The 17,193-nt window shown below is 36.5% G+C and overlaps 1 protein-coding gene across 3 annotated transcripts in view; it reads left to right on the top strand.

Annotated features, from left to right (window-relative positions):
* Window positions 1-17,193, top strand: part of ENTPD6 (ectonucleoside triphosphate diphosphohydrolase 6 (putative)) — a 51,203-nt gene that overhangs the window by 19,290 nt on the left and 14,720 nt on the right. For all 3 annotated transcript variants that reach the window (XM_027853970.1, XM_027853972.1, XM_027853971.1), the window contains 6 exons: window positions 5,834-5,909; window positions 7,042-7,077; window positions 8,479-8,567; window positions 9,576-9,655; window positions 10,219-10,283; window positions 12,425-12,517. In XM_027853970.1, coding sequence (XP_027709771.1) covers window positions 5,834-5,909; window positions 7,042-7,077; window positions 8,479-8,567; window positions 9,576-9,655; window positions 10,219-10,283; window positions 12,425-12,517 — 439 coding nt within the window. The remainder of the gene's footprint in view (window positions 1-5,833; window positions 5,910-7,041; window positions 7,078-8,478; window positions 8,568-9,575; window positions 9,656-10,218; window positions 10,284-12,424; window positions 12,518-17,193) is intronic.

The raw sequence follows: 17,193 nt of genomic DNA, 5'->3' as shown, positions 1-17,193 counted from the left end.
GTTAAAAGAAACTTTGTAACTGAACAAGTGATAGAGGTAATCATAAAAGACTAAACAGACAATTTTGATTACTTAAATTAAAAAGCTTTTGCACAAATAATGCAGATAGGATTAAAAGAAATTATTGGAAGGGAGGATGTTAGAGAATATTTGCATCATATACCACTGTTTGATCTAAAAAAAAATAGCAAATTGACAAAAATATCCATTCTTCCATAGATAAATGATCAAAGGATATGAACAGTTTTCAAAAGGAGAAATGCAGTGTCTGAAAACATACTCCAAATGATTCATATTAAATGCAAATGAAAGAAAGTCTGAGGCTTCACCTTATACTCTGAAAATTGACCAAGATGGCCAGAGACAGAAACAATGTTGGAGGGATTGTGGAAAGAGAGGCAATACTGATTGATACTCTGTTATGGAAACTGTGCATTGGTTCAACTGTTTTAGGAAAGAATTACAAATTGGCAAGAAAAGTTGTTAAATTGTTCACATCTCTTGATCCATTAATCTGCCACTGGGTGTATACTCCAAGGAGGTCAAAAGCAAAAATTTCAGTCAGTGAACAACAAGCATTTATTAAATGCCTTCTATGTGTCAAGCACAGTGTTAAGTACTGGGAATAGAAAGACAAAAATGAAAGTAATCCTTGCTTTCAAGGCATATACGTTGTATAAAGAAAGTAATTGCAGAGGATGAATCGTGAAGGGGAGAAAAAGTAAGTGTCCACCAGTTGGGGAATGGCTGAAAAAAAAACATGGTATATGAATGTTTAGATCATTTTTGTTGAGGGTTCAGGGGGCAGCTAGGTGGTGCAGTGGATAGAGCACTGGCCCTGGATTCAGGAGGACCTGAGTTCAAATCCAGCCTCAGACACATAACACTTACTAGCAGTGTGACCCTGGGCAAGTCATTTAATCCCATTGCCTAGCCAAAAAAAAAGGAGCGTTCGGTGCTGTCTGTGAGTAGGGAGGAAGAGAGGGGTAGTATATGGTATATCTAGAAATTACTGTGATATAAATACAAGAGGCATCAAGAAAACTTTTTTAATTTGAAAAAAGCCTTCAGACAGATAGCTTGAGGAACTGGGAGGGAAGGGGAAAAGAAGGAAATAGTGGGGAAAATGACACTTCTTAAGGAGTAATAGAAACACTAAATCAAATGGTTTGCTGATTGTTTTCAATGATAAACTAGCTGCTCTCAGATACTTATTTAGTCAGCCTTGTTTTCAGGTAAGAGTATATACATAGCTTCTTTAAAATAGATCTGATTTTTAAGTGCTTCCACATAGATTTTATATCACTCCTCATAATCTCTTTCAAGACTTAATAGTCTCAGTTCTTAAACTAACTTACATCTTTTATGTTTCAGTTTAAGCAAGGTCACCATGAATATGGGATGAACAGTTTTTGTCATCATAATGTAGCAATACGATGTCTTCATTAATCAGTTAAGGAGCCATTCAGCCATTCAAGCTAAATAATCCTCCGCATTCCTTGTACTATTTATCTGTTTGCTCAATGATAGATTTCAATTCTCACTTTTAATGGGTGCTCCCTTGTTCCCATCTGCAAAAAAGTAATGTAACTTAAATCTTAAAAATCTTACACTGATCCAGGAAACACAACAAGATAGCACTGGATTTAGCCTAGTAGAATTAGGTGATTATAGTGAGGCATGTGTGCCCTCTAATAGGTTTCCTAAATAGTTATCTACCTGATAGTTATTTGTTGATCATCTAGCTATGTAAGGATATTACTGCTATATATGAGTTTTAGAGTTATTTCAGATACATTTTCCTATATAGCAAATGGTTGGAGTTCAGAAAACATGACTCAGTTTTGGAATACACATTTAGGGAGTTAAAATCCAGTTAAGTGAAATAGTGCTAGCAAAGTATGTGTCAGCATGTGAAACTAACACCAATGCCTTACTAAAAGGTGAATTTTTTTTAAATAACTCAAATTTTACATGAAACACCTGTCCTCCAACAATTAACCAAACCTGTGGTAAATTTCCCACTATATTCAAGCAAACAAAAAAAAAGTTTACTTTGTCTCTCCTTCTGAAATTCCACTTCCTTTGGCTTTGTTTGCTTTATATGTGTAATATACACAATATGCAGATATACATACATGTGTGTATATATGTATACATACATGTGTGTATATATGTATACACACAGAGATTGAGAGAAAGTCCTTCTGTTTCTCTCATTTTTATGTCTTATCTCACCTGGTTCTTCCACATATCTGATCTGCTCCTTCTCAGTCTTCTTTGCTGGAACTTCACCCAGATCACACCCACTCAAGTTGAGTGTTGCCCAAGGCTCCATCTTGTACTCTCTATGCTAATTCACATGATGATCTCATCAGCTCATATAGTTTCAATTATCTCTATGCTGATGATTCTCAAATCACCTATAATCTCTTTACTGACCTCCAGTTTCGCTTCTCCCACTGTCTATTGGATGTCTCAACGGATGTTCCAGAAACATCTTAAACTCAAATGTCCAAAATTAATTCATTCCCCTTTTCCTAGCTTTCCTGTTAATATGAAGAATACCACCATCCTCCCAGTCACCCAGGCTCAAAACCTAACTCTTTCTAACCACCCCCCAGCCCGTATTTAGTCTGTTGCCAAGTTTTGTTAAGTCTACCTTCATAACATGTCTCATAGTTTCTCTTTTTTCCTCCTTTGACACTGTTACCCCTAGTCCAGGCCCTCCTCACCTCATAACTGTAGCCTTCTGATTGATCTTCCTGCCTCATCTCTCCACATTCTCAGTTGTCAAATCGATCTTCCTGAAGTGTAGATATGACCATGTCACACATGCACCCCCCATTCAGCAAACTCCAGTGCTTCTACTACCCCAAGATCAAAGGTAAAGTTCTTTGACATTCAAAGCCCTCCATAACTTGGCCCCTTCCTGCCTTCTCAATCTTCTTATATTTTGTTCACTTCCCTCCCCCCACATACTATTCAATCCAATGACGTTGGACTCCTTTTTGTTCTGTATACAAAACACTGACCCTCCCAACTCTGCATTTTCACGTACTGTCCCTTATGCCTGGAATTTTTCCTTTCCTCTTCTCTGCCTCCTCACTGTCCTGACTTCTTTCAAATCCTAGCTGAAATCTGACCTTCCACAAGAAGTCTTTCCCAATTCCCCCAAATGCTGGTACCTTCCTGTGTTGATCATCCCCAGTTTATCCTCTATATATCTTGTTTGTACATAGTTGTTTACCTGTTGTCTTTCCAGTTACACTGGGAGCTCCATGAAAGCAGGGGATGTTTTGTTTTAGTTTGTCTTTCTTTGTGCCTGGCACACAGTAAGTGCTTACTTAATAAATGCTTATTGACTAAGTGACTTTCTACATGTCCTTGTATCTACATTTTTATGTTGTTTTATAATGCCATAATATTCCATAACGTGTCCATTTCTCCAATGTTACACATATAGATTATTTCTAATTTTTTGCTGTTATAAATGAACCAGGTATAAGTATTTTTGTATAGTATGTCGATTCTTCCTTTTCATAATATTTTAGGCTAATGTCCTTACAATGGAATTCCTGGGTCAAAGGGTATGATCAGTTTTTTAATACCTTTTATAGATACTGTTATTAAGCCAGTCTTGAAAACAAGTCCCCATGACACAGGGACCTTGCTTTCAAGGCAGACTTTATAACTATTATCAATTGCTTTGGAATGCTCAGCAGAACATTCCTACCACTCCTAACCCACCACTAAGAAGCTGCAGTTGAGAGGCCCTGCCCTCAGTCACACAAGGAATTCCTGTTAAATTTTCATGATCCATGGTGTTAGAGATCTAGAACTAGAGGCTTCTCCCCAGGGTTTCCATCTCCTGCAGCTTTAGGAAAAAAGTATGCACAACACTTAGCTCCTCTTGGAGGTATGACTTCTATCTAGAGCTGGCCCAAAGAGAACATGGTCAAATTTTATAATGTTTTTAAAATTTATAACTCTAAAGTGCTAAATAAATATCAGTTGTTATTAATAATGACACTTCCTGCCCTACCCCTCCTGTTCTTTATTTTTTTTTTAATTTTTCAAGTAACAAGTATTTTTAATTAATTGGTCCTTCCCACTACCCCCTAATTGAGCAATTTTTTAAATCCCAAAATACAAATCCCTCGGTACATCTTTTTACAGTGAAACAAATTCCTTTATTAACCATGTCTGAAAATTATGCCTCTGTGCATTTTAAGTTCATCACCTCTGTCAGGAGATGAATGGTGTGCTTCATCATCATTCTTTTAAACTTGTGATTCATCATTGTGCAATCTAAAGTCTTTCTTTATAATGTTATCATTGTATAAATTGTATATCATTGGATAAATAAATCTCCTCTTTCTCATTTCACTTTCCATCTGTTCATAAAAGTCTTTCTAGTTTCCTCTGAAATTATTCCTTTCATAATTTCTTATGGAACAGTAATATTCCAGTGTATTCCTGTACCACAATTTGTTTAGCCATTCTCCAAAAAGAAAACACCCCCCCTTAGTTTTGGATTTTTGGTTACCATGAAAAGAACTGCTATAAATATTTTTGTACACATAGGTCCTTTCCTGTTTTATTTCTTTGTGGGTGTAGGTCTAATAGTGGTAGAAATATGTCAAAATGTATGAAATTTGGCAAACTTCTGAGCATAGTTCCAAATTCCTTTCCAGAGTGACTGAACTTATTCATAGCTTCATCAATAGACTAGTACAGTTTTCTTACAGCCTTTCCAACATTTGTTATTTCTTCTTTTGTTACCTTTGACAGTCTTATGGGTATGATGTAGAACCTCAAAGTTGCTTTAATTCACATTTCTCTAATTACTAGTGACTTTTTCATGTGATTGTTGATAGCTTAGATTTCTTCCTTTGAAAACTGTTTGGTTTTTTTTCACATCTTTTAACTATCTATTGGGGAATGGCTCTTACTCTAATCAGTTTGAATCAGTTCTTTCCATGTCCTAGAAATAAGACCCTCATAAGAGAAACTTGTTGCAAAGATTTTTTGCCCCAATTACTTTTGTCCTTTCTAATTTTTACTAGATTAGATTAACTGGTGCAAAAACTTTAATTTTTTATAATCAAAATTCACCACTTTATCTCATATAATACTCTTATCACTTGTTTAGTCATGAACTGTTCCCCTCTCCATAGATCTGAAAGGTAATTTTTTCCTTGCACTTTTAATTTGTTCATGACTTGACCTTTTATATCTAGGGCATATATCCATTTGGAACTTTTCTTGGTGTGTGATGTGAGGTATTGGTCTAAACTTAATTTCTGCCAGGCTATTTTTCCAGTTTTCTCAGCAGATTTTGTCAAATAGTGAGTCCTTCCCTAAGTAACTGTGGTCTTTGGGTTTGTCAAACACCATGCTACTGTGTTTCTGTTACGTTGTGTGCCTAATCTGTTCTGCTGATCAAACTCTCTTTTCAACCAGTTTTTATGATTACTGCTTTGTGGTATAGTTTGGGATCTGGTACTGATAAACCTTCTAAACCAACCCAACCTTCTAGAGTTCCTCTGAGTAAGGACTAGATTATAGCAAGTTCTCCCAGGATGATTTTGGAATAAACCTTTTACCTGTGGCTCTACAACCCAACTTAGATTCTTGAAATAATAGATTAGGATATCTCACAGCTAACAATTTTGAAACTATAAGAGAGAACTTTTGTCTTATTCTCTGAATTCCACTATATAAAACAAATCCAGAAATCATCATGGTGCTCATCTGTTCTTTTGTTTAATAGAATTGTGACATAAAATAATTATAAACAACGAGATTTATTGTCTTTCTGAAAATTTAGGTAAGAGAGGTTTTCCAGGCATCTCCCTTCCTTGTAGGAGATGACTGTGTTTCCATAATGAACGGAACTGATGAAGGTAAGATCAGAAATGACACCTCAATGTTTACTTGTTTGATGTTTAAAAACTTAATACTAAATGCCTATTATACTTTTTTATTTTGTAAAATGTAAAATGGAGTAAAGAATTTTGTTAAGTAAAAGTTAATATCTCATGTTTCAGTCCTCACAATATTTTTGTATTGCATCAATATCCATAAAGCCCTTTGAATGGCAACACTACTTTTGATGTCACTATCTGTCCTTGAATGGTGATTCTTAAGCTGGATACCTTTTCACTTTTGCATTCTCATATTTGGACTTTCCACGTGGAAAGGAAAATCCACACTGCAGTGTAACGGATGTAGGTTATCTTCCTTTTATTATACTAAATAATAAGAATTCCAACAGAGTAGATAAGTTGCTTCTCACAAGAAATGAACAGTATTAGTTTTCAAATTTTCCTTTCTTCTCTCCGCTCTAAAAAGGATTTTAATTGTTTAAGAAATGGAGGAAGAAAGGGTACATTTCTCTGACTTCCCTCTCTTGAGTAGGAACAAGGATACTGGAGTAGGGAAGGGAAATGTATGGAAAATCAGGAGGAAAAGATCTGACATCCTGTGAAAACTTTCTAAATGTTTGAAAAGATCAATAATAGACATTTATTTTTTTTTATGTTTTCTTCAAGTACATATTACTAGAGGAAGAGAGAATGTCTGAAATGTATGTATTTGCTAACTTTTGAGCATTGGTGTGTGTAATCACTATTATAGCAAAATGTATTTTCCACTTAAATTATAATTTATTACAGTTATGCTTGAGATTACATATATGTGTATGTACTATGTATATATACACACATATATATGTGTGTACAGTGCAATTATATATCATATGTATATGTGTGTGTTTGTTCTTATAAAAAGATAAACACATTTATATCCGTTTACTAATTACCACAAAGAGCTGTAAGTAAACTGGGTGAAATGTCTTTATTAAATTCATGGCTTCCAGACCAAAAAAGGAATTAGGTGGTCCAGTTAGCATAATTCTTAGTACTTAATAAATATTTTTTTCCATTTACTCATCCAGAGTTGTATATTAAGAATGTCTATGTCTTATGAATGACTGTTTTATCCAAACTTAAATATTTGTGAAATTCTTTCTCATAGGAGTTTCAGCATGGATCACAGTGAACTTTTTAACAGGTATGCTTTAATTTAATAGGCCAGTAAAGCTGTGACCTAAAGAGTGGTATTTCAAAGATGCCTCTGGTTCACTTCTAAGTTGGATATTCAACTAGCCTTCTAGAAAGCAAGAACTTGTTTTGGGGGACTTTAGTTTTTTTATTTCTTTTGTAATTTCCCATAGTTCCAATACAACATTTGCATAGGCTATGTTAATGAATAGAATTTAAAAGTCTACATGCCTCAACAAGGTCAAAATTGCCCTGGACTTAAGCATTGTTCATTTTTATTCTACTTCTAACCACTTAACCTGCTTTAATGCTGAAGAGAATTAATGTTTTGACTTTTTAAGCCCATACCATGGCAGAACTATTTACCTGACCTTTTATCTTGTACCATCATCTTCTTCCAGAAGCATCAAGTACCTATGGAGACATTGTTTATCCACCCCACTTTCATATTAGGGATTAAAAAAAATAAAATGCTAGATCTGAGATAATGTGAAACCCTTCCTTTAGGCCATGTTTCTGAGGAGTAGTTCATAAAGCTAATTATGAAGTGCTTTCCCAATATTAAGCGTACTATACATGCTTACTAATTACTTTCTCACCTTACATTTAATTAGTGCTCTGAAAAGCATTTACACATTTACTATCTGCTTGGAAATCTGTGTGGTGTAATGGAAAGAGCATTGGATTGGAGGATAGAAAACTAATCTGCTCAGTGTGGCAAGTCATAACCTCTTGGACGCTGAACAAAATGACCTCTTACGAGTCTCTCCATATCTAAGTAATGACCCTATGGTCTCATTTTATTCTCATTAACAAACATATGAGGTAGACAGGGCAGATGAAGAAGCAGAAAGATTAAAGGCATGATGCAGTAAGGTTTTCCTCTGTTAGAGAAGTAAAAGACAATTTTATTTATATTACTCAAAATATACAAGAAGATATAATTTGATTTTTGACCCAGTACTAAGGCATTTAAACTATATTACCTGAAAGAACCATCTTATAATGTAGAATAATCATGGAGCTTTATCTTGCCAGTGACAAAGAATAGAGCTCCTTTCTAGGATCTAATAATTGTATGGAAGAGAATTTGTTTTAGTAGGTAGATTTTTTTTAAAAAAGGCATGATTCTTCAGGGAGTGAGCCAGTTATTAATCACCTTCCCATTAGGTAGGTCAATCCCAATATCTTTGGTGCTAATTTTTGTAGCTATAATTATTTTAACTAAGGTTATAGATGACCAAGCCACTGTTTCCTTAAAAACATGTAAGATCTTTATATCAAAACTCTTTGCAGCATTTTCGTCTGTCCACTTAAGAGTTTGGGATCTCTTTTGTTTGCATTGTTTTGTGATACAATTTAATAGCTATCATGAGGCAGCACTGTTTTGATCCTATTTTGTGTACTTTAGGCAATTTAAACACTCCAGGAAAGAACAGTGTAGGCATGCTGGATTTAGGAGGTGGATCAACCCAAATCACATTTCTTCCAAAAATTGAGGTAATCTGATCCTACTGTCTGTTTTCTGCAATGAAGCATTGACCCAAGATAAGCTTTATTAGCTTTTCAGCTTTGGTATATATAAGCACTATTGTAGCAAACTGTATTTCCTAGTCTGAGTTGCCTTGTTTGGTACTGGGTTGATGTGGGATTTACCACAGTACCCTGAGAATCAGATTAAAGTCTCCTTCTGCATTCCTTAAAGCCACCATGGAGTTGGACGCTATTGGTGATAATGGATTCAAGAAAACCCCTGGCTAGAATATGTCCAGGAAAAAATGTACACTTAGCAAAGTTATGTGAAGGCATCCATATAGTTCTATTAATATCTGAATACTGAATACTAAAATCTGAATACTGAAGCTAATGGCTTTGTTTTCTGCTCCCTAAGTAGAAACCAGAGATTGTGGTAAGGAAATTTGTTCTTTCACTCCATTTGGCAGGCAGTTTAATGGGATGATAAATAAGATAATAACTTAGTATCTTTAGACCAGAGCTAAAAACACTTTACAGACATTGCCATCTGCCTCTCTGTAATTTTTCTGTGGCATGAAGAAGAGCCAGGTAATGTTGTATTACAAATAGAAAGCTTTAGGCCTTTTCAAAATAAACTTCCTATGAAAATTTCACATGTTTTAAATTAAGACATAAGCTGCTTTTAAAATGCTGTGCCTCTCCTGCTCACTTTAAATCAAAGGAATCATTTGAATTTATCAAAATTATCATTGGGTTCTATGAATTTCTCATTGTCTTGATTAGGTTTCATATTGGGGAGCAGACTGAATTATTATCCTTGAAGGAAAAATTACTGGGTTTTAACCTTAAACATTTTATTTTGATCTTTGCAAAAATGAAGTTCTTTGTGGTTTAATTTGGCAAGATGGTTAATATTAAGTAGTTCTGTAAATGCTTGTGATCCTTCCGATACCCACTTTTGTAGGAGGAGGAAGGTTTCTTCTGGAAGTGAAAGTATTGGTCTATCACAGTAACCCTTCTGTTGCTCTTCAGGTCACCCTCCAGACATCCCCAGCTGGCTACATAACCTCATTCCAGATGTTCAATAGTACCTATAAGCTGTACTCATACAGGTTTGTTATAAGACATGGAGCTGTTGACAGTTTAGTCACAAAGAAATAATGCCCCCTTTGATTCCCAAGCTCTTATTCAGTGAAATAACTGCACTGTTTACAAATTCCAGTATTAAAAAGGATTATAGAGCTCCCTTACCTCTTAACCAAATCAAGTGCATTTTTTAATCTTTTTTCATTGCCATCAAAGAAGATACTAGATCCATTTTTTATTTAATTTATAATAAAACTGAAGCATCTTAGCTGGGTTTTTTTTCCCCCATTAATGTATATCCTTACTGAAAGAAATCTGGACTGTATCTGAGGAAAATGTGGAGAGAAGCTCTAAATTATGCAATAAAATTTCCAGACTTTTTCTTGCTACACATCAGCTTTGATAGATTATTATAATAGAGTTTGAACTCTGTAGAGAAAAGTTTCTAAAACAAGATTAAAAGCAGCCTTTGTAGCTCCTTCCCAAACAGCTTGCTTCTGACCAAGGCCAAGCAGATGCACTGCAAAATGATTGTGTATATTCCCGGAGGTACAGGCCCTTCTTTCACCAAGGATTTTATTTTCAACAGCTACTTGGGACTTGGTTTGATGTCAGCAAGGCTTGCAATCTTAGGAGGAGTAGAAGGAAAACCTGGTAAGTAGGAAGAAATTTTAGGATCTATTTCTGAAACTTGTACTTTTCATATCTATCAGACATAAGTAGTCCTTGAGAAATCTCTGGGAAAAAAAGGGGGGGAGGAGGCAGCTAGGTGGTGTAGTGGATAGAGCACCGGCCCTGGAGTTAGGAGGACCTGAGTTCAAAGCGGTCCACAGATACATAACACTTACTAGCTATATGATTCTGAGCAAGCCACTTAATCCCAACTGCCTCACCCAAAAGAAAAAAAAGAAGAAGAAAGAAAAATCTCTGCAACCCACTCACCAAAGAGGAATTTTCACCTGTTGGCCTTTCTTCCCCTCCTTTGGGGATGCTTGCAGTGGGGATATGGCTTTTGATATCTCTCTCTGTCTCTCTCTCTCTCTCTCTGTCTCTCTGTCTCTCTGTCTCTCTCTCTCTCTCTCTCTCTGTCTCTCTCTCTCTCCTTGTCAGAGACAGGTTTTTGTTACAGAGTCACAAATGGATCCCAGAAATACAATTTCTTATTGGCTTCAGAAATATAGCTGCATATCATTTATGGCAAGATAGACTTTGGATGCCTTGAGCTTGAGTGTCATGAGACTATCTCTAATTTCAGATATTTGAAATATTGCATTACTCAGTATATCATTTTACAGTAGTGAGTACCACAAATGAAATGGCTATATAACCTTTGCAATTTGCTATGCTACAGATAGGAATTTTTTTCTTTTCTTATGCATGCTTTGATTTCTAGCATTGAGGGAACTCTTCTTTTGAGGTCTTTTGTTCTATGAAAACTCATAAAATAAACCAAAGTCAGACTTTCCTTTTAAGGGGAGGTTTTGACATTGTATAACATGGGATGTGCTACATGGAAATCCATCTGAGATCCTGTACTTACTTTATTGCATTTAGCTATAAAATTGAATACTATGTAACAAGCTTGTTAGATTTTATAGTTTTATCCAGTGACTCAAGTTTTCAAAAGACTCATTTTTAGTTTGCTGTCTTAGGAGATTACTTTATTCCCATAAACCCTTTTTTATGATAATTCAGAGGATGGGGCTCAATTTCAACTCTAATGTTTCTAGCTTCCCTTTCCTTAGTTGCTGAAAATCTATCATGCTTCCATTGTTATAGGAAACTGAAAACTTATATAAATGATTGTTCTCCTATACAGTTGTCATTTTATAAAATAGACTTTTAGATGTATACTAACCAAAATTAATGCAAGTTTTGAGCATTAATAGGTTATCATCTCCCCTGTGTCACACACTAGCGTCGAAAGCTTAGAAAATTTGTCTGCTAATCATAATTTCAATTCCCCCTTGCATATCCTGCTTGTATCCCTTTCTAAAGTTATCCTGAAGCAATCTCTAGTTATAGTGGTGCTCATAATCACAAAGGTGCCACCAATCACAAGGTGCTCTATGAGGCACAAACTATGCGGACATATTTTTCATTGGTCAGCCATCTGTCCTCTAACCATAAAGGATTTACCAGTAGGTTCATTAGAGCTCAGCCTCTCATTGGTTGTGGAGGCATATCATTATTGTGATTCCTAGCTCTCTTGTCCTTGAAATTGAGAGATGCTCTAATTCATCTTCTTTTTCCAAGGATATTAATTCCCAATCTTTATGTTGCCCTTCACAATCATAGGTCAGGAAGCCAGCATGAAAAGGTGTTCAGTGTTAAGGATTTGGATTCTAGGTAGAAACTTCTGTTTCTTTAAAAAAGGCCAGAGTAATGTTTTATTTAAACAAAAACTAATTGTTGAGGGTTTTGGGGGGTTTTTTGTTTTTGTTTTTCAAATCTGAATGTCGTCCCACATGTCTAGTCACTAGTTCATCACTAGTTTCTATTCTGAAATATTCTGGAACATTTTTCTAATGTTTTGCCCAAAATTTTGTAGACAAAAGTTAAGTTCTTCCTTTGATCAAATTAGAACTCCCTACTCAGTCTTTGAAAAGAGGCCTTGCAAGGGGAAGCTTAGTGTCTCAGTCTTAGGTATGGCTTCCTCTTTATTTGCCAACTCAGAAGAGTCTTGAAATTCCAGACCAACAGCATAGTGGAATACCTCTGTGGTGGGATCCAAACACCTATGCTGGTTCTATGTCTTGTCATTGTAACATGATATTTTACAATTTTGATTTCAGACAAGGAGTTGGTTAGCCCCTGCTTTCCTTCCAGTTTTAATGGAGAATGGGAGCATGCTGAAATAACATACAAAATTTCGGGGCACAAAACAGGTATGGCTATTCCTTTTGCTTATTCTTTTCACTTTGAGGATATTGACAGATTAAAGAACAGCCTTCTGAAAAGTTTAGTACTTTGTATTTTTTTTAAATTTTCTTCAACTACCTTTTAGAAAAAAGAAGTGTCACCAAGCCTGTATCATACAGTATTCTTATTGTCTTGAGAACAGCCTGAAGAGTTCCAGTGATTTTTCTTCCCAGGGTTTTGTGATAAACTAGCAGCGGAAACAGGGGTCATTTTCCTGTGCTTATTCCCCTACTCATTGGTTCGGTGTTTTATCAGTGCAGGGTCCATCATGGAGCCTAGAATTACTTCAAGCCCTAGATTCTGCATGAAGGTCATGAAGTCTGGCTCTTAAAAGTCATCATAATCACTGAGAGCATTTATTAAGTGCCTAGGTACACATTAGGCTGTGGTGAGAACTGTACTATAAACATCAAATTAAACAGCGACACTGTCCTCACAGCCTAAGAATGCACCTAACGTACAGGGTCCTGGATAGAACACAAAAAGAAGGAAGTTGGATAGGAAATAGAAGCCAAGCTGTGAAATTTAATTAGATGAACAAGCTGTATGTAAGAGTCACAGTTTCCCATGTCTTTCTTTTTCTGTCCTTTATATATGGAAATGTCCGTGTTGGTCATTTTCTCATTCATAATAAAACTTTTTAAAGCATACAAAAAAGAAAGAAAAAAAAAACTTAATTAGATATTGAGTTCTAAGCCAAAAATAAGTTGGAAACCATTGCACCAGGCAACAATACTAAGTCTAAGCATACAATTTGGTATTCCATAAGTCTCTCTACATTCCCTGCCAGCCTCTGTGTGTCTTTTTTCCAGAAAGGGTATCTTTTCCTAATAAGCTCTTACAATTCCAAGGACCTGGCAAAATAACTGTTCTTCCATTCGCTCAATCACCCACCCATCCCTGGGATTTGGAGCTGAACAAATGTATCTGTGTTATTGGCAAAGAAACATAACCTTTTTGCCAAGTTTGTGAATAGGAAGGGGGGTGGAATCTTGGCATTTTCACTTTGGCAACTGTTGCCACAGAAATAATTTCCCACTCATCTCTCTCCATGCTGCTTAGCAAGGAAAAAAAATGAAACTACTACAGAGAGCCCTGTCAGTGGGTTCCTTCAAGTTATAGTGAATCTGTTACTCAACCTTGGGCAGTCCCGTATTTTAGACTATTGCAAAAAATCATTTGTAAGTCAATAGTTTAGAAATTAGAGCACATTTTCCTGTAGAAACAATGTTAGGAACCCTTACATTCCCAAGCCACTCTGCAACAAAACCATTTGATTTATAAATTACCTGCACCTGAAGTATGTTAAATCTAGTGTTAGAGAATCTAACTGTTTATACACACGTTGCACCCTTATACAAAGCTTATCTGTTAAGCACCTGTGATTTGCAAAGCACTGGAGAAAATTATTACAATAATTAAGAAGAGATACTTAAGGCATGGTCTTTCCCCTCATAGAGTTTATAGTCTAGAGCAGGGGTGGGGAACCTGTAGCCTCAAGACCACAGGTTTCCCATCCTTGGTGTAGAGAGAAGATACAATATATACACAAATATGCAATACTACACAAATATACATCTAGCAGAGAATAAGCTATAAATACATAAGGCAGATAAAATGTGCTTTTGCAAGGTTAGAGGAAAGACATCTTTTCTGATGAAGGAAATCAGAGAAGGTTTCCTAGAGGATCTTGAGCTGGATCTTAAAATGTAGATTTTAACCCCCCCAAAAAAGGTAATTAGCCATGTCTTATAATGAAATTGTATTTGGAGTCCCATCATCATCTCCATTACCTTGCTTTATGACTCATTCGTGCACATATGTGTATGTGTGTGTGTACATATATATATATTAGTAGGTATATATGTGTATATATATATATATACACACATACATATATGTATGTATGTGTATGTGTGTTATATTAATATATGTTGATGCTTTACTCCTCTATGATACCATCTCCTTGAAGGCAGAGACTGGGTCTTCTATAAACTTCATATTTCCTGGCACCTAAAACTGTACTGTCCACTCATTAGACATTTAAACAATGGGAACAGCTCTCCATCCACAGCAGCCTTGGGAGGATCAGGAACTCAGTCCTTCTTAACTTCCTCCCTGCTCCACCCCCCCCCCCCAAGTGGGCATTGAAAACAGGGACTTTCCTAGTTCCAAGCCACTGGTAATAACTTCTGGGGCATAGGATAGGGGCTCCATGGCCAGTCAGGTGAAGGACTTCAGAGTTGGGGGTGATAGGTCTGGAGACAAAAAACTTGGGCAGAAACCTTTTGAAGATTAGGACAATGATAGAGATTTGGAGAGATGATCTAGCCTGGATTAGTTTGAAGGGATTAGTTTGAAGAGTTTGGATGTGAGGTAGAAAGAAAAGGTGCAGTTGGTGGAGTCTGGAGTTTCAGGGTGAATAACCACGGAGGGCCTAATACTTCCTGTCAGTATGAAACCCCATGGACGCTTCTCTATCCCATTACTCTTTTTATCTCCTGTCTACTACTCAGTCCACTGAAGCAAAGCATCTTAGAGTGTTAGACTTGGAGTCATGAAGTCCTGGGTTCAAATCTTGTCTCTGATATTTACTAGCTATGTGGCCTTTGACAAGTCAATCTTTCTTAGCCTTAGTTTCTTCGTTTATAAAATGAGAATAAGGATAATACCTGCAGTACCTACATCAGAGGATTGTTATAAGGTTCAAATTAAATATGCACACTTTAAAGGGTAAATGTCAGTTATCTGTCTTTTAATCATGGTTTCTCTCCTCCTCTGGCCCTGTTGGCAAAAGAACCCAGGCTCATATGTTTTTCCCTATCAGAGAGCCCTTTTAAGGTTTTGTTTTTCTTTTAAGGGCTTTGCCTACTAATAACAATGGAGAACAGATAAAGATAATATGTTTTCCCTCCTATTTTCCTATACTTCTACTTTCTCCTTTTCCTCATTTAAACCCTGTAGGGAAAAATAAAGGTAATGATGGTAGATATTTGGGTACACCAAGGGCTAAAGTATAAGATTCATCTTCATTTCACCATAGGTTTGGGTTTAAGAGACAGGCCTCTGAGGGGACAGTGATGAGAAGATAGGACAGAGCCTGGGAAAGCTGCCAAGCAAACATCACAGAAGGGAAGATTGGAGGGAGGGAGGATTAACCTCCACTAATTCTGCCACCCCAGACCTTATTCTGGACTGACTGGCCCTGGGAAATGTAAATATGGAGCAGAGAGTAAGAAAGAATGTCCTATTCTAGATAATCCTAAAGCAGCCAGAAGGAAAGGGAGAGAAAGCCAATCATTGACCATAGGAAAGGAAGGGAAGTTTCTGTGACCAGCAGGCCACTTGGGCTATTCATATGTAAGAGATGTATATGAATAGAACGTATATAATTTGAGAATTACCCGTAGTCTCCCAGGTTTTTTTTAGAGGTATCCTTTGGGCTTTTAATGTCAGTTAATTTTATATATCTTCCTTAACCGTACCCAACCAACCAAGAGACCTTGTAAACTTAATTCCATGTCTTAATGTGTTAACTTTGTACAAATCGCCTACCTTGACTATGCATTTGATTTCTCTGTAAAATGAGGACACCACCACTTGCCCCTCCCTATCTCCTATGACTGTTGTGAAAATAAATTAGCTAATGTACGAACTCAGAATTCTTCAGAAGAACTGTGCAAAATCAGTCCAAATAATTATATCATTCTGGTGGTTATTGCTGGGCCTCTATTGCTCAAGAAACTTCATTTTTGTTTTCCCAATCCCCTAAGCCCGTTTTAGAACCATAAAATATTATTGTTTAAATCAATTCAGAAGAATCTCTTCAGTTCCCACCCTGTAACAGACATCATGCCAAGGACACAAAAGACAAAAGTGAAATGGTCCCCACCTTCAACAAGCTTACTTATATTTCTTCCTTATCTTTGCCACAAAAAGCTATTGGAGCTTCTTGATCAGATGAGTGACATGGTCAGAAAGAATCTTTGGGAAAATCATTTGGGCAGTTCTGTGGAGTATAGACCTGAAGCAGGAAACCAATTGGAAAGCTGTTTCATTAGTCCAAGTGACAGACGAAGAGATGGTGTTTGTGGAGGGGCTGGATATGAGAGATTTGGGGGAGACAAAAATGATAAAATTTGGTATCTAATTGACTGAATATGTAGGCTGTGACAGTGAGTAAGCAAAAATGATACCAAGGTTACAAAGTCATGCCCTTGACAGTAGTAAGGAATTTTTTTAAGAGATTAGGGGGAATATTAGAAGAGATTGGAGTTTGGGAGAAAAGATGAGTTCTCTTTGGGCCCTTTTGATTTTGTGGTGCCTGTGAGACATCCAGTTCAAAATGTCTAATGGACAGTGAGTAATGTGGATCTAGAGCTCAGGAGAGAGACTAAGCCTAGCTGTATCTGGGAGTCACCTGTACAGGGGTGATGTAAACTCATGGGAACTGATAAAGTCACCAAGTGAGGTAGTGTAGAGAGACAGCCCTGTGGCACACCCAAAGTTAGTGGGCATGATATGGATGCTAAACCAACAAAGAAGACTGGGAGAGAACCAAGAGAAAGCACATCCATGAGAACTAAGAATGTAGAAAGTATCCTGGAAGAAATAGTGGTCGGCTTTGTCAAGAGAGGTCACA

This window comes from Vombatus ursinus, unplaced genomic scaffold, assembly GCF_900497805.2.
Source record: "Vombatus ursinus unplaced genomic scaffold, bare-nosed wombat genome assembly UNPS02010219.1, whole genome shotgun sequence".
Taxonomy (NCBI): Eukaryota; Metazoa; Chordata; class Mammalia; order Diprotodontia; family Vombatidae; genus Vombatus; species Vombatus ursinus.
This window is presented reverse-complemented; position numbering and strand designations above follow the sequence as displayed.